Source organism: Dreissena polymorpha, chromosome 3, assembly GCF_020536995.1.
Source record: "Dreissena polymorpha isolate Duluth1 chromosome 3, UMN_Dpol_1.0, whole genome shotgun sequence".
NCBI lineage: Eukaryota > Metazoa > Mollusca > Bivalvia > Myida > Dreissenidae > Dreissena > Dreissena polymorpha.
The window spans coordinates 88,526,553-88,551,845 of record NC_068357.1 but is presented as its reverse complement, the minus strand read 5'-3'; the positions used below and the strand labels follow the sequence as shown (position 1 = coordinate 88,551,845).

At 34.3% G+C, this 25,293-nt stretch overlaps 1 protein-coding gene across 7 annotated transcripts in view; it reads left to right on the top strand.

Annotated features, from left to right (window-relative positions):
* The first annotated feature begins 1,990 nt into the window (after positions 1-1,990).
* Positions 1,991-25,293, top strand: part of LOC127875154 (sodium/calcium exchanger 3-like) — a 216,085-nt gene continuing 192,782 nt past the window's right edge. For all 7 annotated transcript variants that reach the window (XR_008047310.1, XR_008047309.1, XM_052420007.1 and 4 more), the window contains exon 1: positions 1,991-4,243. Coding sequence is in view for 5 of the 7 variants with exons in the window: in XM_052420007.1 (XP_052275967.1) it covers positions 2,541-4,243 (1,703 nt within the window). In the remaining 2 variants the exon portion in view is untranslated. The remainder of the gene's footprint in view (positions 4,244-25,293) is intronic.

Genomic DNA, 25,293 nt, shown 5'->3' with positions numbered 1-25,293 from the left:
ATAAGTAAATATTTTTTTTTAATTGCACATTTTTCATTTGACTACAATATGCGAAAGCTAGCGTCAAAATCATTCATCCGTGACGATCGGACGCTTTAGCAAGTGGGAAAGGTAGCCTGTAAAATGCAAAGTGCGCGATTGCGCTCCTGAATAATCATACGAGCTATATTGTTTTGTAAATTCATTTTATGTCTTCCTTTTGACCCTCCCCCCCCCAAAAAAAATATGAAATTAAACTAGAATTAAATCGCGTTTCACAATTTCCACGTGCAAAAATATGGAACCACACCTACCCCAGGTGCTAAAGCGTCCAATCGTCACGGATAAATGATTTTGACGCTAGCTTTCACATATTGTAGTCATGAGCTTGCATAGAATGTAGTCAAATGATCGTATGTAAAAATTTTAATCAATATCTTTACTCATAACTGAGATATTCAATTTTGAAAAGTGATGCGTTAGAAAAGTCCCCAAGTGTACAATTCCCGCGTAGTCTCCATCCGACTCTACGGCTGCGAGGCTGCATGATACAGGCATTTGAACATAAATGTCTCAGAAGACTGCTCCGCATCTCCTACATGGAGCACAAGACCAACGAGTACGTCCGGAACATGACTGCAACACTTGTTGGCCAACATGAGCCCCTCCTGGCGACCTTCAAACGACGAAAGCTGGCTTGGTTTGGACACGTCACCAAGCAGGTTTCTCTGTGCAAGGCTAATCTCCAGGTCACGCTACAGTGAGGTCGACGTCGAGGCCGTCAGAAGAAAAGCTGGGTGGACAATGTAAAATGTCACTTTCACATGGATGAATTACTTTCAGCAGCACAAAACAGACCTGACTGGAGGAGGATTTTTGTATCGTCGTTCCTCACCCCCCCCCCCGACCCAAAGGCCAAAACAGTCCAAAGAATGATGATGATGCTTATCGATATCATTCCTATATCAATTAAGTGCTATTGCCCCATTTTTTTTACAATACTTACTTCGTTATATTAAATACATAATGCATCTATGGATAAAACACAGAATAATTGTATTCATAGTGTTATCCGATATCTCGACATGTTCATTTTAGTTGAATTTAAGTTTAAAAAAAAAACATTAACATAAAGTAGGTAATGCAGAATTTTTTATGTGTGACACCTTATATATAGATAGTCAATCAAATTATTGGTTTATGTAAAAAATGTCAACATTTTGTAAACTGCACGTTTTCTTTTCCACAAGTACTCAAATTCCAAGTATTCACATGGGGCTATTGGCAGGAAATTTTCTAAAGACGTCGTTGGGCAATTTCAAATGTCAAAACCTGGATTAGACAGCTTTGCCCAAAAAAAAGTACAAAAATTGTCCGTCTATAACACATAATAATTAAAGGGGCCTTTTCACAGATTTTGGCATTTTTTAACTTATTCATTAAATGTTTTATATCGATAAATGTAAACATTGGATCGTAAAAGCTCCAGTAAAAAATCAAGAATAAAATTAAAAAAAGGAAAAGAACAGTGCCCGGACCAGGTTTCGAACCAGTGACCCCTGGAGTCCTGCCAGAGTCCTGAAGTAAAAACGCTTTAACCTACTGAGCTATTCCGCCAAGTACACATACTTGACGTATTTTATACGTTATATAAGCAATCTTCGTAGTTTCACAAAATTTGACGACAAAAACAGAACTCTCCAAATTATTCAATCGTTTCGCGTTGCAACGCTTTATAATTTTTAGGTTTTAAAATCGTCAAAAGATGCATATAATGGCTATATTAGACCATGGTAAATGTCCAGTATTACTGTTTCCTCACAAATATCATAACTAAAACGAAAATTTGCGAATCTGAAAAAACTTTTTTCAATTTTGTCAATTTACCAAAGCGTGAAAAGATCTCTTTAATATACGAAAACTGGACGCGACTCTGCACGAATAATCCAACCGAGTTATGTGAAGAGTGGCGTCGCTTGGAAATTCGATGAGGGCGCTGTCAGGCTCGAGATTCCCACAATTCCTTATTTAGCGCAGAGTGACAGTTGCGGCTGCTGAGGTTGGAGAGAGACTATGTGATTTCTGCGAGGAGATTAATTTGTTCTGTCACAATGGTTTTAGTGATTTAGTGAATTAAATCAAAATGGATAAATGTTGATTTTACGCTCAAGGACTTTTTGTTCTACGGGAGTTAATCATCAGCGTCGATTTAGCAGACAGCACTATTTGAAAGCACGCGCTTTTAATAGCTCTATACAGTTTCAGTAAGTAACTCGGGTTGTGTGTAGATGTTATTCTGAAAGTACAATTTAAAGGGCTTGTGTATAACAACAGAGTGTAAATATTAGTGCTACTTATAAAAGTTTGCAGCATATAACCGGTTGTTGGATTTTCACTGGAAGTGATTTTTACCACTACAACTGCAATAATGATTATCAATTGCATTAACTGATTCTGGTAACTGAACAAGTGTACGGATTGTACAGGTGTGCTAATAAAAATATTCGTTGTGTCTTCATGAAGAGTTAATTAGCTGAAATTTAACAGCAAGGTAAAAAATCATGGGTTCAAAAATATTAACAGTTCCAGTTCTTTGCATTTGTGCGATTGTTATATTAGAACAGTTTGGTTCAGCGGAGGCCAAAAATTGCACACAAGCTGGGGAAGAATGTCGCCCAGGAATGATATTGCCACTGTGGACCCCAATTGGGAATATAGGGTTGGGGGACAAAGCCGCCAGATCGATTGTGTATTTTGCAGCGCTGATTTACATGTTTTTAGGCGTATCCATTGTGTCAGACCGATTCATGGCTGCTATTGAAGTAATAACCTCACAGGAAAAAGATGTTGTTGTGAAACACCCTGATGGCCGATTGCAAACGGTCACTGTAAGGATTTGGAATGAGACCGTTTCAAACCTTACACTCATGGCGCTTGGCTCATCAGCACCTGAAATTCTACTCTCAATTATTGAAGTCTGTTTTATGAATGGTTTCAAGGCTGGAGAGCTAGGTCCCGCCACTATTGTTGGTAGCGCAGCCTATAACTTATTCATTATTTTGGCCATTTGTGTCACATGCATCCCTGGTGAGGAATTACGAAAAATCAAACACTTGCGAGTTTTCATCATCACTGCTACGTGGAGCATATTTGCTTATCTATGGCTCTACTTTATTCTGTCCATTTCAAGTTACGGAGTAGTTGAGATCTGGGAAGCAGTTTTGACATTTGTATTCTTTCCAATCACTGTCCTATCAGCATACATTGCGGACAAGAAGATCTTTGTGTACAAGTTCCTGTCAAAGAAGTACAGAAAAAGCAATCAGAAGGGGGTCATCATTTCTAGTGAAGGCGACCATGAAATGGGGGAAGCTAATCATGTTGGAGAGGAGCTTGTCTTCAAAGGCACTGACAGTCATGATAAAGATGTGCAAGAATTTGAGACACATCGAAAGGAGTTTATGGACATCCTTAGAGACTTGAGGAAAAAGCATCCTAATACAGACATGAAAACTCTGGAAGAAATGGCTGAATTTGAAGCCATCAATCGTGGACCGAAGAGCAGGGCCTTCTATCGAATTCAGGCAACAAGAAAACTAACTGGCAGCGGAAATGTTATCAAGAAGTCAAAAATTGAAAAGAAAGCAAGTATTGAAGACGTACGTACAAATTTAGAGGATGAAGGCATCACAAGAGTTTCCTTTGATCCAGGACATTACACTGTTATGGAAAATGTTGGTGCGTTTAATCTGACTGTATCTAGAGCTGGTGGGGATTTAGACAAGACATTGTATGTGGACTACAAAACAGAGGATGGCACAGCAAACGCAGGTGATGATTATGAATTCACGGAAGGTACCCTGGTTTTCTACCCTGGCGAGAAGCACAAGCAGTTTGCGTTGACTGTGATTGATGATGACCTTTTTGAGGAAGATGAACACCTGTACGTTCGTCTGAGCAATTTGAGGGTTGCTGACTCTGACGGCAAATTTGAGAGCGACATCTCGCACATTGCAAAACTCAGCACACCATTTTTAGCAACTGTCATGATCTTAGATGACGATCATCCAGGCATATTTCACTTTGAGGAAAAAGAGCTCAAAGTCTCAGAAGCTATCGGTGAGGTTAAAATCAAAGTGATGCGTTCTTCAGGTGCCAGAGGGTCAGTAAAGCTACCCTACGTGACCATCGATGGCTCAGCAAAGGGAGGCAAGGACTTCGAAGCTGTTGAACATGAGCTTCTGTTCAACAACGATGAAACTGAGTAAGTAAACGTCCAAAATGTTCCTTGAAACTGTTAAAGCATCGTTTTAATGAAGTCATAATGTGTGTTTGGTAGAATATGAAAATATAATAATGATAATGATAGAGGTATTAGAGCATGTTAATGTAAATTATGTATATTGTATATCACAATTGACTTTTAATAATTTATTACATGTATATGTTCTTCCAATTTCAATAAAAAATATCTGTAAACTCTAAAAAAATTATTTGAGAATACGTTCCCTAGTTTTAACTAAAGAAACCATGGTTTAATTCATATCTGAGCAAATGTTGCTATTATCCTAAGATATTCTGTTAAAGGCTTAAACTGGAATTAAATTGCAGTGATTGCAATTGGTTAGGAAATGATTTACCGTAGCCATTGATCTTCCCGTGTTAGTGAAAAAAAATCCATTGAACTAATTATTATATTGACATGACATTTGTTGGTATTGTGGTAGAGGAATTAAGCGAATTACCTTATGAATGCTCAAGTTGTGAAAATTAAGCGTATTTGTTCACCCATCTGTGTATTATTACAGAATTCTCACACAGAATTGATTATAAGCGGCTGTATTAAGAGTAAGACAGGCTAGTTTATACGACCATGATTTAGTACTGCATAATGCCATTGTTATTTTTTCTGCAAAGAATAATATGTATAAATAAAACTGACTCTGAAAATTGAAAATTGCCAGTGAGTCTTTGCATTAAATAAGGAAATGCTTTAAAGGGGAAGATTGCTAAACATACCCAGACTTAATTGTTATGAAATATGTATTCTTTATTTATCGCCATTAATCTTTTTTCAGTAAACATTCCACGTTCAAAAAGCCTGACTGCCAAAAAATAATTTTGGATAAGAGATTCTTCATTTAATGATAATGGTTCTATCGATTTTTATTATCATACTTCTGTGAGGAAAATCATAGCTTAGCATATGTGACAAGTCTAGAAAAGACTTTTCCTTTGAGATATAAACGTGCAAATAAATTTGCATCTGTTAAAAGTTGATAATTATGCTTAACATTGAAAAGTGTTTTTAACTTCCTCAATTGAGAATTACAATTATAACTGTCTTCTAAAATTAATTGACGTTGTAACGTCCACCTAATTGTTTGTAGTTAATTTATATGCACATTTAATCCAACTGATGACATTTGTATAATTAACTAATCATGTAACAAGGAAGTTTACATGATTGGTTACTTGTTATTGAGTGTTAAAATCTTCACACAGGGATGTTCAAATCATACATATGAATTCAAGTCATACATATTTTCGTATTAAATTGGATGACCAATTTTTATAAAATTTTTAAGAATTTTTATATGTGCAAACAGCACAAAACCAGAACAGCCTGCGAGTAAATCACAGTCTGTTCAGGTTTTTATGCTGTTTGCTGCTCATCAGTATCTTAGGGTTGGAAATCAGAAGCCTTAAAAACTTGAATCTAGTAAAAAAGGTCTTGAATTAAATGTAACTTTCATAGAGACTACAAACATGTCAAAATACATATCTAAGTGGTAAAGGGTTAAATTGCAGATTGTTTCCAACTTGGGCCATGTCTCAGCTGAAGTACAACTTATCGGTTTAATTTAACCCTTTGCATGCTGGGAAATTTGTCGTCTGTAAAATGTCGTCTGCTGAATTTCTAAAATTAACATTTTCTTCAATTTTTCCAAGGAATTCTATTAGAATACCAAACAGTTTGGATCCTGATGAGACGCCATGTTTTGTGGCGTCTCATCTGGATCCAAACTGTTTGCAAAGGCCTTCAAAATTCGGTTCCAGCACTTTAAGAGTTAATTTACCAAAGTTGTCTAGCAGTATCCATTTCAAGCAAGAAACAAGTTCAACTCCTGTAACAGGTTGATGTAAAGCTGTAGTTGGTTTTATTTTTTATAGAGGTCTGATGGATGGATTTAGCATTTTATCATATTTAATGCATTCCTGATACACATTTGTATGGGGCGTATAATTGTGACAAGGGAAACATGTGTTGTATTTATTTCCTTGAAAGGGCATCATTCCTTTGCTGTGGCAGCTGATGCTCCAGTTTATTGGCCTTCTATGATTTCATTGACTCACCACATGTTGCTTTTGGATTTCAGTCACTTTTTTGACGTTTGATAAATGTTATTAATGCTAATAATTATTATGTGTAAATGGTGTACGTTTCATGCATTTATCGCTATGACTAATATGTACAGGATTTTTTGTTTTTTGCAGAACTCCTATAACCCTTTAACTTATAGCCCTGATTTGTAGAGAGAAATTATCCTACTAAACTTTGAAAAAAAGATAAAATTCATTAAAAAGGTGTTTATTTAAAAAGACAATTGTGGGTAAAAGTGTTTGATTTATTTGTTAGGGTTTTGACATGTTAATTTTAAATGTGATTGCTCACCTAAATTATACATAAATGTGACAAAAAGCCTTGATGTGCTGAATATGAGGAGATGTTTTGCCTCTCATGATATCAATATTACTATTCATTTATTATAGAGCTTCAGTTTATAGCCTTCATATAAATAAGAAGATAATTATCAACTGTCATATGTTTAATTAATTAAAAAGGTGATGCATTTAGAAGTACGCTCTGTATCAATATACTTAATCAAATACTCGGAGCCAACCCATGAAAGCCTATAATATTATCACCAACAGATACGTATATTATTGTTTCATGATATAAGATGCTGTGATAGTGTTTGTGATACCTGTAACCTGGATAGATAAGCCCTGATGATGGAATGCTAATACATATAGTCATGCTGGCACAATAAGTCCCATGTGTGAGTGATTAGTCCAGCACATGTACAACACACTATTTGTGGCATGGCTTATCAGTTAATGCATGCAGTAAGCTTCTTTGCCTGTCAGCTATGTTTGTTCAGTTGGGGAAAAATGCTGTTACCCTATGATTGTGGTCCTGAGTGTGTTTAGTGAGTGATGCATTCATAATTATACCTGGTAGGTTCTCTATTCCCAGAGACAGAAGATTGTGGCAGGATAAACATAAGCTTGTTTGATGTGCAATCACATTTATTAAATCAAGTCTGATCTCACATAACACATTGTCCTCAGATAGTTTCAACCTGTGGTTTCATGTATTTGTAAGAATATCAAAGTCACTGCCATCTGCTGTGATGAAATAATTTGTAAAACATAAATAAAGCAGTTTTATCATTTGTTACAGAAGAAGTATCATCTAAGGTTGGTATGTGTCCCATGTAGGAGAATAAATATATAAATTGTTTCAATATTCTAGTCCCAGGACTTTCCACTCTTGTGGATCGGGCCCCTTTGTGTTATTTTCGAGAAAAAACAAAAAATAATAACAGCACAGAGCAGGGGCGGATTCAGGATTTCTGGTTAGGGCGGGCGAGATATTAAAAGATTTGCTGGTGGGTACTTTACTCTGGCGATTTTTTTTTGGGGGGGGGGGGGGGGCGTACGCCGCGTCTGCCTATGCAGAGAAATAGCAAAAGCATATCTTTAGGTATGATCAGTTTTGAAGGGTCTTGAGACCTGCTTGGTTTAAAATGGTAATTTGTAGGGGATTACATCTTAAACAGCACCTATGTGATAGATCTGAAAACTCCCAGCTAAAGTACCAGAGTTAAGGATGTGCATGTACAGACATGTTGAATTTGTATGGATCTGTTTCATGTTCAACTGGCATGATGGTCCGCTAACATAATTGGTGTCCATTAAACAGACATATCCCCTAACAATAACATCTGATGGAAGTATTGGCCATTTGTAACAACCTGTATTGACACCAAATTGGCATTTGCAATAACTGACCAGGGCGCTTCTGTTATAATTGATGTATGGATTTCACAGAGGTAGATATCTAATATATAGGCTAATTGGACCCATGCATGGGTACTGTTCCATTGACAAGGCCAAAAGTTATGCCAGAGTTTTTTTCTTAATCACAAACCACTGAGAATGTCTAGAGAGTCTGTTGGCAGTTAAGGCAGTGTTTGAACTATAAGAGCTTCTCACCAGGGCAAACTACTGGGTCTCCGTACCAGACAGGTTACATGGAACAAACGGAACTAAATGAGCAAGAAACAATACCCAGCTGTGTGAAGTGAAGTTTGTACACTACTCAACTATCGCTTATTACTCTTACTTACATACATTTGCATCTTTGTAGAACTGTTATGGTCCATTTATTGTAACGTCGCATATAATTTACAAAGATGTAGACTAAGATATGCAATACATCAGATTTCAATTAAATCAAGATGCTGGTAATTATACTGAGAATTACATGTATGAAAATGATTAGATTATTGTGATGTAAGGATGTACAACATTCTGTCCTTGTCCATCGCATGCCATATCCATGCTCCATGTTGTTTTAATTTCAAGTTATTGTTCTGCATAAGCAAACATTTTTAGTTATAATGTATTTGTTTGATGCCAATGTTGTAATCGAAAATGAAATGAAGCTCTGCATGTTTTGAACTGTGCAACTTTCGTGATAATTACAGTATCTCTTTCAGTGCTGGAACCAAATTTTGCAGACCTTTGCAAACAGTTTGGATCCAGACGAGACGCCACAGAACGTGGTGTCTCATAGGGATCCAAACAGTTTGCAATTCTGATAGTATTCTTTGAAAAAAATCACAGAAAAACAGTTTGCTATTCTGATAGTATTCTTTGAAAAAATCAAAGAAAATGCTAATTTTAGAAAAAATAATCGGCTGACGACATTTTAGCAGACGAAATTCCCAGCATGCAAAGGGTTAAGATATTGGTTGTATACTTGTGCTCTTGTCCCTATGCTCCGACCAGGGCGAAGGACTAAGTTAGTAAGTACTTGTGCTCTTGGGTCCATGCTGGAGAAATGCTGGCAAGTTACTCAATTTTTAATTGGATTGATCTGATTTGTGTCAACATTTTGCAAGATTCCGTCTTCAATAAAGTTATGATCATGAATTCAAAATGACTAATGGACGTAAGCGGATTGGGAATTTGTTAATTAGTAATGAAGCCTGCAAAATGAAAATAGGTCATGTGATAAAGGTGTTCATAAAAAATTGATGTTCATGATTTTGCCAATTCTTGATAATTTTAAATGTAATTGTTTTAACATTTTAATCTACTTATTGACGTTGGGATATGCTGTTTTAAATTGTTCTAGAACTCTGATTTCTATGGAGAACCGCTGATACTGACTATGGCCTTTATTGCAAATTAATGCATAGATTTCGAAACTATACAATAAAAATGACTATTGATAAAAGATTTGGATTGTTCCTTAAACTTATAGAGAATTTTTATTGTCATTTAATTGGCCTCCCAAAATGTCTTTTAGTTTACATTTTACTGGCTATTCTATTGCTTGGTAGCTGTCTGTGTCAGTGAATTGGTAAATAGTTTATCTGCCTTCGTAAACTTCTTGAAAATAATTGTCAAAATGCCCGCCCATTAAAAATGTAAGTTAAGAATGCCAGATAATTCAAGGAATTTCGCTTAAAAATTCCTAGTATTGCCATTAAAGGGATATGTTCATACTTTGTTGAATGTGAAAAAGTGCAAACTTAATTTTTTGAAGCAAGAGATAATTCAACAAACTTCTTAGAAATCCACACATTCAGCATCTTTTATGTTCTATTGTTGCTCAGACAGGAAACATATTGTCTAGAATCTTCCAAGAAATATATCAAACAGCTTTTATGGACAGCTTTTATAGTTGTCTGATTGATTGGGGAGTCAGTAAAATTGTGTTTGAATTGCTAGTGTCTCCCAAGGTTGTACTAACTGATATTTGTTGTTAGGTTATGAGAAATACATGTAGCCTTCTTTCTGTCTGTAAGGCCACATCTATAATACATGTATGTGTCCTACATGTTCAAGAAATGTTTGGTTTGTTTAAAATTTTGGTATAAGGAATTTTGTTTAAATTTTAAACATTCACGAGATAATTCATTGTGAATATAACTCAATTTTATGCTTTCAATTTTATATTGATCCAATTTATGTAAAATGTTGAGCATTTTCTTCAATATTAAAAACAAGCTAACGTCTAAACATATAATTAAATTAGAAGACATAAATGTTAATTATGTCACTTAATCTGAAGCCTTACTATTAAACAACTAATAGCATTTGCAAGGCTTGACATGTCTAATCCACTTGTCGTGTTGGACTTTAAGTACCCTAAAATTTCACTTGAACTGACCAAAATTACTTGTGCACACCTTAAAATGTAACTTAATATTCAAAGTAAGTTATAGTAGCGCATATGGAAAAACAGGAAGTGTGCATCAAGTTATTACCCTATTAAAATAAAAAAAACGTTTCATACATGTAGCACTTATTTACATAGTAGTGTGGTCTGATCTAAATAGGTTATACTTTACATAGCACTATGGGCATATTAGTGTGGCCTGAGTTAAAAAAAACACTATACACGACACTAATGGATTTCATGGTGTGGCATGAGTTAAATAAAATACTATACATAGCACTGATGGACTAAAATGGTATGGTATGAGTTAAATAAAATAGTATATATAGCACTGATGGACTAAAATCGTGTGGTACGAGTTAAATAAAATAGTATATATAGCACTGATGGACTAAAATGGTGTGGCATGAGTTAAATAAAATACTATACATAGCACTGATGGACTAAAATGGTATGGTACCAGTTAAATAAAATAGTATATATAGCACTGATGGACTAAAATGGTGTTGTATGAGTTGAATAAAATAGTATACAAGTTATTTTAGGATCCTGCAAATGTTCATTAGAATTGGATCAACATGGATTTTGATAAGTGTCATCCAGCATGCCTTAAGTTCTGAGCTATACATGTACTAACAAGGAACCTACAGTCCACATTTTGCTTTAAACTTTCCAGAAATCAGTATATGCATAGTCATTATAAAGCAATTTACACTAGAATTTAATACGCAGGAGCAAATTTAATTAGGTACTATAAACTCTTTTCCTTGTTTGCTTTTATGGTCAAGTACAATAGTTCTGAAAGTTTTGTGTCAATTATTTTTATCTAGTGAAAAGATATAAGTGCTGAGCAAATATGGCTGTTAAACAGGCACTCACAAGTTAATTGAATTGGTTATTACACATATTGATTTGTGACCATCTTGTTAGTTTTGCAGTATAAATTCCATTTAGAAATCCTAATACTGCAATATGATTATAAGTCATTGGCATGAATTTTCATGGGTATTCAAAAACACTTTAATTTGTGGAATTCTTATTTTGTAGAAATTATTTTGAATTTGCATTGGTAACTGTTTATCTCTTTCCCTCTCAGAAGCAAAGTGAAAATGACTATGCAAACAGCATAAAACCAGAACAGCCTGCGAGTAACTTGCAGTCTGTTCAGGTTTTATGCTGTTTGCTGCTCATCAGTATCTAAGGATTGGAAATGAAGCCTTTAAAACTTGAATCCAGTAAGAAAGGTCTTAAATTAAATTAAATTTATTACAGGACTTCAAATGTGAAAATATGTATCTAAGGGGTAAAGTGATAAGATGGGATGTCAGGTTGAGAAATCACTATAGGAGGTGGGCCCTGTTTATCAGATCCTACAGTACAGCTCACGCATAACAAACATATTCCGCGATTCGCGGAGTTTGACGCCATCTTGTGTTCGCGGAGTCGACTCGGAATCGACCATCTGGTCGCCGAGTAGCTGCGTCTGTCCGCCGAGGCACTCCGCATCTCGCCTCCGTGACACGCGGCGAATATTTGATGATGCGAAGTCTTTTCGGCGGACAATCTTATTAACTATAACCCTTTCCTTGACAGGTACGCGTTTTTACTACCCTATCAATTCACTGTCAAATACGCGTTTATACGACTCGATCAATTGAATAGCGCACATGCTTATCTAACATTTAGGGATAAAAAAGACGGATTCTACACACTTTGTGCTTGTTTGGGCCATAAAACGCAATTGTGATGGCTATTGTCAGTAGCACACATGTTCAGACCCTAACGATTTCGATTAATAAAGAACAGAGATAATGATCTGAAAACTGCATGGAGTCTGAAATGAAACAAAATGCCGACAAATCCAAAAAAATATCTCCTTCAATTAAGTCCTTCAATACCTCATTTAAAGAAATGTTTTATTTATCATTCGTATTTTTCTTGTTAAATGTTTTGACATTTATTTATTTTATTTCAGAAAGCAGTACTTGACCTCAAACCCACATTATTTTCTTCCATACTGCCGAATGAAAAGAAAGGATTGCTATGAGTGTATTTATTTTATATGTGTTGATTGTTGAAAAAAAGTATTATAAACGCACGACTTTGTTGTTATTTGCTTGGATGGCAAACGTATTTCTTTCTTTACGTCGCAAAATTAAAATTCGATCAAAGAATGTTATGGGAATGTGTGTTGAAATTGAAAAAAAAAAACATTAGTATTTTATTCATCCTTTTATATTTACTAAATTAGTAATGGCAATGCAAGATATCAAAGTTGTGATAGGAAAGTTACGTTATGTATAAAACATTGTTTGCATTCATCAATACAAATTATATATATTGATTACCGGTTTTGAATATCGTATAAAACTCCACGCTCTAAATCGGGGACCACGCACACTTCTCTACATAATTTTTAAATGTATTGGAACGTTTGGAACAGTGCATGAGACGTTCATAAAATTCCATTATTAAGAACATACGCGGCAGTTTTAATGCAAATTTTGCTCCACTTAGAATTTGATAATTTTTATTATTTTAATAGGTAGAACCGTCTGTTGTGGATAGAAAAATAAAATAAAAATCATGGGTCACCTGTGTTGTTAATTTTTTATTCGCACATGAACAACAAGCATATTTCAGAACAATAACAATTCACCAATAAGGTAATAACATAAAGACTAGAGTAAATTAATGAGAAAAGTGTTAAAACAAACCTCTATTTCTCACAAAATATGTTATACTGATTTAATTTGACTGCAATTTTTTTTTTAAACATGAATCCATTGATTCATGTTTTTTATCAATTTTTAAACATTAACAAAAACAACAGAATTTCACATTTGAAAATAAATAAAATGCATCAAAGTCATTTTTATTTGAACATGACTTCCTCCACCTAGATTTTTTCCAAATTTACCTAAATGCTTAATGAGCTATGACTTAATACAAATTTAAAAAGAAAACAATAGGTCACCAGGGTCGTTTATTCACAAATGCAGTTTAACTGCATGTATTAAAATACACTTTAAAAACACAGTGACAATCATGTACATGATGCAGGTCAAAACACATACTAGTACATGTATTGCTGTATGCCAATGAAAAAGTAGATTTAAATGTAAATGAAAACACAAATAATGTGTAGCAATATGAGTAAAAGAATAATAATACAGTAAACAACTGAAAACAAGATGTATACAATATATTAAAGAGCGCCGCCGTCCAACAGATTTAGGCATCTAGTGAATACTTAAAATGCTTTATATTGGTAAATTTAAACATTTGAACTAAAAATCTCCAGTAAAAAAACAAGAATACAATTTAAAAAAAAAGGAAAACAAGTAACCCTCAACAGGGCTCGAACCACCGGTGTTTCAGTAAAAACAATATTTGCATGAAACTAAACTGCCGCGCACATCCTTAAAATTACAATGAAAATGCTCAAGCTTTCCAGGCGGATAACGTGATATTACAAAAGTCATCTTTATTTTCGCGCAAATTCTAAGAGAACTGCAGATTTACACGTGTATTAAATTGTCACAATAATGACTGTTTTGCGTCACAATATTATTTTGGTAGTCACATTTATGTTGTGTTTAATGTTTCTATATATTGCCCAATAATTCTGTTTATTATGACTGCCATTTTTAAAAGCAAATTCTGTCAATATTGCTGAACTGTTTGTTAAGACAAACGTTTTACATTTTCCATCAAACAAATTGTACATGCGACTGTTTTATTTAATGGCAGACTAATCGAGACGGCGGTATTCTCGGCTAACACGCGTATATCACCTGATGAATGTGTAAATTTAAATTTAGATGCAACATGTACATGTCCATTTCTGAAAATCGGGACGACGTGAAAGATTTTTAAATATAAACGAGCATATGTTTTTATTAAAATTGTCAACATTATTTATATTTGTTTTCTATGTGTATAGTTGTTTGGTTCTCATATGTATTTTCGCAAATCTAATGAAAACAGCGATTTTCCTCCTTCTTTATTAAGTACCGGTAAACGGTACTTTCCCAATCGAGCGAAAATTCCCAAATTCCCAATCGGCATCTGAAAAAATCCCAATCGGCGTCCGAATTTTTTCTCAAAACCATCAAAAGTTTCGTAACAAAACCCAACTTTCGGCGAGCGAACAAAGAAAATCGTATAGTTGTGTGTAACCACGCGCTCGATTAATATCGGGTTTTATTATTCAGCGCGTTCAATCAATAGAGTCGTTACTGTTTGCGGTTCTTTTGTCAGGCAGCCAGCGTACTGTTTGACGTCGGTTTGAAACCTTATCGTTGTTTGAAATGCCCTCCAGCACTGCCTCTGTGGAAAGGTTGTTCAGTCTAATGAACAATCTTTGCACGACTGATCGGAACCGTCTATCACAGGACACATTGACAGCTCTAATGATGCTGTGCAGAGAGGGATGCCAGCAACTGAGTGATGATCAAACATCAAAGATTGTTGAAATTTTCAAAAAAATGAAAGAGAGAGACATTGCTTTATAAGAGATTAAAACAACTAGTAATTGATTTTGTGTCTTCTATATAATATTTTTTTATTTATATCAACTTTATTACTTTAAGTAATGGTCATTAAGGCATGCCTGCAAATGATTATTTAAATGGATATGTTCAATTAAGTTTGAACTGTATGATGTATTCAATAAGACCCAAACTTCATGACGCGATTTTCCTGATTTAAGGATTTCACGACTCGATTTTTCCCAATTTTGAGGTTTTCACGACTCAATTTTTCCCAATTGGACCGGTACGGGTACTTTTCCCAATTGGACAAGGAAAATCGCTGGAAAATCAATATTTTGTTTTTCGATGTGTAAAGCAAGTCTGGTTTCTGAGATCATGTATGGGATTAAACTGTGAAAGGTTCATTGATATGGTTATAATGACCAACAAAATTTTGTATGAAGTTCCGTATGCAGAGAAGCTGTATCACGCAGAAGTAAACATATCAACGTATGATTTGTATCTGTTTCTAATAATTGTTTATTAAAAAATTATTTAACATTTGTTATAGTATAAAATCAATATTTGTATATTTTTTCTTGGCGAACCTCCGCGTGTAAAGACGCGGCGTGATGCCACGGATCGATGCCGAGGCAGGAACAGACGCGGCTTAACTCCGCAAATTATCGCGGAGTGCCTCGGCATGATGCTGAGGGAATACACGTTGTGGATGCGGAGTAACTTCGAAAACAAAAGAATGTGTCCGCGGCATAGACGCGGATTTTGTTGGTTTTGCGTGAGCTGTACTTGAGTTAACTAGTTAATTGTTTGACCAAACATTCTAATACTTCTCAAGGTTTTTCATTTTTCTAAATAAAACGCACAGAAGTTCTTTGAATCAGGTTTTCCTTCTAAAGCTTATCAACTGGGGATAAGAAATGAAATTTAGTTCATTGTTTTAACACCTTCTGCATCTTGTCTAATTTTTTTGTGTAAATTGATGTCATAAATTGTCCAGGGCACTGTCGAAAACTGTTTTGCAAAATCTGTTGAAATACTCAAATATTTAGATGTCAAATTAATAAATATACATTGAAATTCCTCATTTATGCAAAGCTGTTTAATTTTAACATGATGGTTGCATTTGATAGGTTAATCTATCTTTGAAAAATGTTTCTTGATTTGAATGCTTGTACTTTTATAATATCAAGCTTTAACTCTTTCAGTGCTGGAACCGAATATTGAAGGCCTTTGAAAACAGTTTGGATCCAGATGAGAAGCCACAAAACATGGCATCTCATCAGAATCCAAACTGTTTGCTATTCTGATAGTATTCTTTGGAAAAATCGAAGAAAATGCTAATTTTAGAAATTCAGCAGACAACATTTTAGCAGACGACAAATTTCCCAGCATGCAAAGGGTTAATTATCAGTCAACGACTACAGGCTCAGAATGAGTACAAACAGATTTTTAAAAGTATGCAGAGAAAATGAAATTTTGATGAATATTTTTTGCACAATTACAGGGTTTTTGTAAGAGCACATTTTTAATAATTGATAATGATAAACTGGTATTAATGCACAATTTGTGTTGGAGTTACCATGTTAATTTTTTTCACATGCTTTATGTTTCTGTTCAAGACGTACTTATTTGTAGGCTATTGCACCAGTATTATTATTTTTTAATAAATTATGAAGCATTTGATTGATTGTGCATGAAGAAATATTTTAAGAATTTTTCTTAGACCTGGTGGAACATCTGGGAAACTCAGTCAGTGCAAACTGTTCACGATAGGGTCTCGTAAAAACTAAGAGTACTTTTCTTAATGGGAGTTCATCAAGGGGAAGTTTTCTGCTGGTGATTATTTACTTTACATAAAGAAAAAATATGCAGCACATGTTTCTAACCAGACTTCTGAAAAAACATTTATATAAACTGTTTAGAACCTGTCAGTGTTATGTAAGGTTTTAAAAGCTATTATTTATGTTTCTGTTAATGTTTACCCATCATACCTGGATTTCACAAGAAAGAAATACTCCTCACAATTTTGAGTGGAATTGGTGCATCTTCTCTATTCACAGACCTAAGTGTTAACACCATGTATTGTTACTGAAGCTTACATTATATTTTCTCACAGACATATTAGCAATGCAATGATTTTGACACTTCTTGTAGGGAAGTTTGGATCATTTATTGGAGATGCTCTGTTTCATTTGCTTATTTGTATTTAGATTATCGCAATTTACCATGACAGTTTTCATTTATGCATGCTGGGATTTATAGAAACATATTTGCCAGATATATCTAGACTGTAATCAGGTGCAGAACAAGAATGAAACAGGGTATACAGGGATTAAAGCGTGAGCTTCATAATGCATTTTGTTCTCAGCAGTTTTTATGGGAAGTGTCAAAAATGTTTTTCACATGGAGAGATGATTTGCAAAGACAGTGTGTGGTCATTCTGTTACTGTTTAACGGGATTTTGTGAATCAAAACAAAGGTTGAAACAAAAGTTCTCACATTCTTTGTAGACATTTGGCATGAAACATACTGTTTTGAAAGCAATGTGTTATGTCTTGAATTGTATGCAACTCATGATTTTCCCCTTTACATAGAAGTTGCACTGGTCGTCTTTTTGCCTTATTATATTGATGGATTTTTTTAATAACTTGCAACCAACATCCACCATCATAAGACGATGTGTGGTGTGTAACTCACGTCTTCTTGCAGTCTAGATCACACTTAAAGGGATCTTTTCACGCTTTGGTAAATTGACAAAATTGAAAAAAGTTGTTTCAGATTCGCGAATTTTCGTTTAAGTTATGATATTTGTGAGGAAACAGTAATACTGAACATTTACCATGGTCTAATAGAGCCATTATATGCATCTTTTGACGATTTTAAAACCTAAAAATTATAAAGCGTTGCAACGCGAAACGATTGGATAATTTGGAGAGTTTTGTTTTTGTCGTTAAATTTTGTGAAACTACGAAGATTGCTTATATAACGTATAAAATACGTTCAGCATGTGTACTCGGCGGAATAGCTCAGTAGGCTAAAGCGTTTTTACTTCAGGACTGTGGCAGGACTCCAGGGGTAACTGGTTCGAAACCTGGTCCGGGCTATGTTCTTTTCCTTTTTTTAATTTTTTTCTTGATTTTTTACTGGAGCTTTTACGATCGAATGTTTACATTTATCGATATAAAGCATTTAATGAATAAGTTAAAAAATGCCAAAATCTGTGAAAAGGCCCCTTTAAGGGGTTAATTTTGGCCATACAACATGCAGCTTGAAAACTCCTGACTTTGTCAGTATCTTTGGCATATACATGTAGTATTAGATTTCAAAATAAATTTGCCACATGGCAGGGTTTTTTCTCAGCATTTTGGGAAGATAGCCCATGGCTTTGAAATTGGGAATTTTATCGGCATTTTCAAGAAATTGGGAAAATAAAATGGGATTTAAAACAACATGAAAGAGTTCAACATCTTTAATCACAAACTCCACAAACACCATCATGATCAACAGTTTTCCACATAATAAACTCACACAAAGTCTTCAGTCACTAACTTATTTCCCTAGTTGTTCTTTACATGTATTTGGAGGTGCTTAAACTTCTTCTGAAGAACTACATGTACTGCTTTCAACATGTTGAATATCAGTCAGCACTTTGCTTTCAGAAATCAACATGATGATGCAAAAGAGTCACTTGTTATTAAATTACTATCATTGACAATGGAAGGAGTTTCAATGGGAGGACTTGTACTTGTTGACGATGTTTGTTTATTTAATGATGCTTGCTTAAAAAAAAACACAACAGTTTTTGTTTGGCCACATGTTTGCTAAGGAATCTTTTTCAAGTAATATTTCGAATTGTGTGACATATTTGTTTTCCACTCAGCCGAATCACAAAACACTTAAATTTCATCACAAATATAATAAGCGCCTGAACAACACAGAGAATATCGGGCACACTAATAATGCCGACGTTATCCGATTCGCGGTATAGTCTAAAAACTGTACGAGACTGGATCGGACTACGCTTTGTTAAAAATCGAAAAAGCCGATGTCATTAGCTTTTTTCCCAATTGGGAATTTTTTAGCAAATTTTGGGAAAAAAGTATACTTTATGCGATTGGGAATATAGCCGAATTTCTGCTATAAAATCGGGCCAAAAAAAACCCTGCATGTAATCCATATGATCATTCAATGACTGAAGCACGTATAACACTTACCTACCTCCCTCAAAGGTCAAGGTCTCATGTGGAGTTCAAATGGTCAAATTGGGCCATAAAACAGCCTATCTCGGGTCTGTAACTTTTTCATTCATTATACTAATTTAAAGTAAGGCTAGTATTCTATGTATCCGCATCCGTATTCGCAAAATCATAATACGGACCCTATATTCCATTTATCCACATACGTCAAACATATCTTTCTTTTTTTGGAAAACTTCTGTATGGATAAAACTGAAAATTATAATTGAGATAATTATTATGATTGACAAGCGTGAATTTAAGTAGATATAAAGTACAAATCATCATTCTGTCTGTAAAATAATACAAATGGTAAATACCTGAAACATATTCTTCTAGTGCCTTGGCTATGCTTTTCCAAACATTTGAAGTGAAATCAGAGTCCCAATATGCAGAACTGTGTTGGTTGTATAATTTCGGGTAATTTTTCATGAATTCGATTAGTTTTTCAGTTGATTTTTGAGATAACAGCTTTTCCCTCATCATGCTAAATGCCATCCATATCTTGTATAACAATTAAGATAAGCATAATTAAAGTTTCTGGGACTTCAGAATAGCAGGTCTATTTATCTGTTACAAACACTGTATTATGTGAATTGAGAATAAGACATCAATTTGGGAATAAATTGTGTTTTATCAAAAGTGCATAATATGCAGTTTTATATGTTGCATTTATCTAGTTTTACAACTTATAATTAAAACATATACTTGCATATATAATAGCATCATATAAAATTGATTTTACTTCAAAACTGGATTTTTTATTAATTTAAAAAAAAAATCCTCATGAAATGAAACTGTGTCCATGCCGCGCATGGACACGGTTTCAAAATACACTTTAAATGATACAAATTCAATCACTGTTAATGAAAAAGTCATGGAAAATTTCTTATTAAGCTTAAATTATAGATAATGTATTACAAAAATATATGTAGATCATGATATGAATAGTTTTGTTTGAGAAAATCACCAAAATGATGTCCATTCCCAGTTTGATGTTTTATTCCCAATTCACATAATACATTTTTTGAAGCACATTTGAAGTACATTTTAGGTATATCTTAAGCATGGGGACTTATCTAAAGCGCATGCTTCTTTTCTGGTTGGGAAGTGCAGTTCATTTCAACTTGTTCTATTCTTTTGCGGATGCGGATACGGACAGATGGAAATTCACGGAATAGTAGCCTAACTTACCACCTACATCTATGACCACCATGAGTGAGAAAATCTCATTTCGTTCGAGAGAGACTTAGTCCCCCTATCTCAGAGGTTCATGAAATTCTTAGACAATAAAACGCTAAGACTTCTTCATGCAGTTTAAAAATATGATATCATAAATGACAAAATGAGACACTTAATTGTTGCAAGTATCGCCAGCCTCATGAACTCTAAGATCAAGTTCACATTTAGAGGTCATAAGTCAAAATTGGCCTGGAACAACTTGTTTGTAACTCAAGAAGAGTTTTGGGACAAAAGTGGAATGTTGGGGGCAGTCAATTGCACTCGGGGCACATTTCTGTTTTTTCAATGCGGTTAAATCAGAGCAACTGTTACTAATTGTCTAACATTGGAAGGCCTTAACACCCTCTCCTTGAATATATATTGCTAAAATTAATCATGGCATTCAATCTATTACTTATCCCTTTACCACTCAGATATATATTTTCACGCATTTGAGCCCCTTAGAAAGTTTAATTCAATTAAAGTCCTTTCTTGCTGTATTCAAGTTTTAAAGGCTTCATTTCCAACCCTTAGATATTAGCAGCAAACAGCATAAAACCTGAACAGACTGTGAGCTGCGAGTTACAAGCAGGCTGTTTTGATTTTATGATGTTTGCACATAGCCATTTTCACTTTGCTTCTGAGTGGGAAAGCCGGTTAACCCAGTGCCTACCATTGAAGTTTCTACCTGTTTTAAATTATTTACAGTGATCTAAAAAGTATTTATATACTATTTATTTATTCTTTTTGGAGCATGCTTAATTGCTGGAATTCCTTATATTCTTGTTTTCTGTTTGATTAATTTTGTTCTGTTTGATTAATTTTGAATGATTCTTTTTGTGCTTTTAGAAGATTGCTTTATTCATTTGTGAATTTCTGGTTAGAGCACATGGTTTTTAATTTGGAAACCAGAACTTTAATGTAGTGAATTATAGATTGCAATATTGGCTCGCTCATAAGGGAATAAGGGAATCGTTACCAGCTTATTGAGAAACCGTAACCTCTGACCTTGTTGTAATTCATGATTGGTGGGTGGCAAATAGTCATGATTAATTTGTTTAAAATATGTATTGGATGTATTTTTGAAGTACCAAAGTGCAGGACAGCCACATAAAATGTTACAGAAAACCTTTTTAATTGCATTAGGCTTGATTCATAGTCTGAATTAAATGATCGATCTATGACACATTTTCATATATTTGGGAAACAGATCACTTAAAAGAAATGTGAATAACATTACTGACCATGTCTGTGGACAATTCAACTGCATGAAACTATTTATTTCCTGAGCATCTACATACAGTTGACTCTCCTGCTAAAAACAATAATGATTGAGAGATACCGGTAAAAACTTTTAATTGAGTTTTATAAACCTCTTTGATGTATAAATTTTTTGAACAGTAAATTATTGATAGCTGATAATTTGCTGACATTTCAGATGCAGCTAAGGCAGTTAGATGTAAGATATAATATATGTGAAACTTAAGTTTCTTCTTTGCTGAGCCCACCTGATATGCTGTATTAAAAAGCAAAGCGCGTGTTTAATTGAGTTATCACTACATTTCAATATATTCTTTCTCTGAGGTTTAAGTGGGACATTATTATTTTGGTATGTCTTTTTAGAAACCTTTCATTTAAAAAGCTTTTCTCATGCTATACCTCAATATACATAAGCTCAATGAAGAATATTTGCAATTTATATTACTCCATAGTAGGCTGTGGATCAAGTAAATAAAATTTAATTACCAGTAAGTTAACCTGTCGTGAAATAAGGTATTTAGTTAAACCAGTCGTGAAATCGAGAGGAAATCCTGCTATTTAAATGTTAAGCCCAATTTAAACATTTAACTTTTAAGTCAAAGAAAGGTCAAGATTCTGTATTCAATGAAATATATCTTATATTATGAACTCTTTAAATAATGTTAGTCTGCTTTCACTGAGCTCTATCAAACTGGCAGGTAAATAGTTACTTACCAAGATAAAAATAATCTGTTCTTTTTTAACTAAAAAACATGAATAAATTACAAGGGGTTGAATGAGTTACTGATGTATAATTTATTTGAAAAGCCTAAGTGATGTTTATATGATGAAATGGCAAATGTATTTAATATTTGATATAAAATATCTGCTTAAAAAATTTATATATTTTTTATTTGATTGGGAAAACGCTTCATAATGAACTGTGAAATTGCTTGAAATTTCCCATGATTTTACCTGTTAGATTGATGGTAGTCTGATAATCTTTATCTCTGTTGGCATCGATTTCCTGATTTTTTTCCTGTGTAATTTCTTATTTCTTAAAACAAAGTAATTTAAAATGTATTTAGAGGGTGGAGTTTGCAACTTATTGTAGCACTCAAAGGAATAAACCATTTATGCCTAGTGGACTCTCCCATCCTTGTAAATTTGATCAATTTATTTCCAAAATTAGGAAGGTCTAGTACATTATGCTCCCCCAAAGTTTATTTTGGGGGGAGCATATAGTCGCCGCTTCATCTGTCCGTCCGTGTGTCCGTCCGTGTACAATTTTTTTCCGGACTATTTCTCAGCAACTAATGACCCGAATTCAATGAAACTTTATGGGAAGTTTCACTACCAAGAGGAGATATGCATATTATCAGCGGGTTCTGGTCCGATGATTTTTCACAGAGTTATGGCCCTTTGAAATTTTCTATAAAAAAATTCTTGTCCCCCCAACCACTGTGCCCTCAAGACGTTTCCTTTTATCTGGATATATAGTGCAATATTGTGACAAAAAACACGTTGGGGAGCATCACCCGTCTCTGACAGTTTCTTATTTCTATATTTACAATATTTTTTACAGAAATTCCTTTAAGCAAACAGCGCAGACCCTGATGAGACGCCGAATCATGCTGCGTCTCACCTGGGTCGAAGCTGTTTGCCAAGGCCTTTTTTCTAGACGCTAGGCATAAATGGGTTAAGGTCACATTAGTTGACAGATTCTGTTCAATGCAAGGCTGGTCTGCAGCTACAGTAGCCTCTTATAGTACGAGACCCATTTTTGCATCACCCAGCTGTTTTACCGTATTACTTGTTTGATGCTTATACATATATATTAGTTTTGAAGGAGGAATGTGTCGGGGTATTAGGACATAGTGATTTGTATGATTATGGATTGTTTTTGACATGTGTTCAGCAATTGCAATATGACCAGAATCAACAGTGCATTTTGCAATTTTGCATAGTCAGACTGTTTCCAATCTGACAGTTTATTTGGGGAAAAAATAGTGATGAAATGGAACATGTTATGTTGTAATTGTGTGCACTTAATTCTTTGCATGCTGGGAAATGTGTCGTCTGCTAAAATGTCGTCTGCAGAATTTCTAAAATTAGCATTTTCTTCTATTTTTTTCTAAGAATACTATCAGAATAGCAAACAGTCTGTGGCGTCTCATCTGGATCCAAACTGTTTGCAAAGGCCTTTAAAATTCGGTTCCCGCACTGAAAGGGTTAATACCACTTGTATGCTGTTCATTATTTGATTATTTGTACAATGATTATGGAACATGAAGGAGCTTGAAGTGTAACATGTTGTTCTGAAATAGTTTGTTTTAATGCATTTCCCAATACCCACCATAAGAGTTATGCGTTCGGAGCATAACAACATTGTGGTTTTGAAAGCCTCTACATTTAAACTAATAGCTTTATTATAGACATGCATATTGGTTTTCATTTCTTTTTGGCAAGGTTTCAATTTTGTGGCGGGGGAGTGTAGTTTATCTTAAGTGGTTGCAAGCTTGATAAAATATAGTCAACTTTAACAAGCTTAAAATGGAAAGGTTGAGTGAGCTATGACGCAAATGGTGACCTTCTTTGCGATATCATTGTCAATTAAGTAAAGGAACATTTTGTAAGAGTGTTGATTTCCTTAAAGTACTTAAGATTGCTCATAGTTGCAACCTAATCTATGAAAATATTATTTTCCTGTTAATGTACACTTGTTTGAGCTGAAGATCATAATTTATTATCACTTGCCAAAGGCAGAAGGATTTAGAATTGGCGTCCCTCAGTCCGTCTGTCACAAAATTTATTTTTTGCGAGGATATAAATTTAACAAATTTTACTTGTTAAAAACACACATTTTGTGTCATTGATTCCATAAACTACAACCTTCAATATTTCCATTATCACAAAACAATTTATCCAATTTCAATTTTCTGTTTACTGGATAAAAAAGTGGAAGTAGTAGTAAAACCATTATTAAATGGATAATAATTATTACATAATTTTATTAGGGAATCAGCTGGGTAAAAAACGTTCAACTATTATCAAAGGGAACATTATGCAAAGGCATATATCTCAATGTTTATAAATACCGAAGTAAATTCTATAATATTTTAGTCGACACGGCTTGAAATTATTGGTTGATTAGAGAACACTGTACTGTCATGCATATATATATATATAACTCAGATTATCATAAAGTATGTTTTGACCTGATATTGATTATTATATATATTTATTTATTCTTTAAGACAACACTTTTCATTGTGTATGTTATATTCTGTGTTTATTCAGTAACAGATTCATATAAACCATGAGGTTCAACAGGAGCCAGTGAATTTACAGCAAAAAGCACAGCCTAACACAAGGAAGTAATACACATGAAAAACACGCACAGATCTTATTTGTGGTAAAGAATTTCACCTGTGCTGTCAACAAACTGTGTGCTAATCTTAGCCTGCTCTGTGCAAAAGGTAGATGTGGATCTTAGAGAAATACCTATAAGCTATTCTGGGAAAAAGTGGTTTGAGAACCATTAATGAAAGCAAGTTGTTGGTTTTCTGCCCCATTAATATTGATATGATGATTGAGGTGGGTAAATAAATGACCCTCTGATCATTTCCTGGGTAGATGAGAT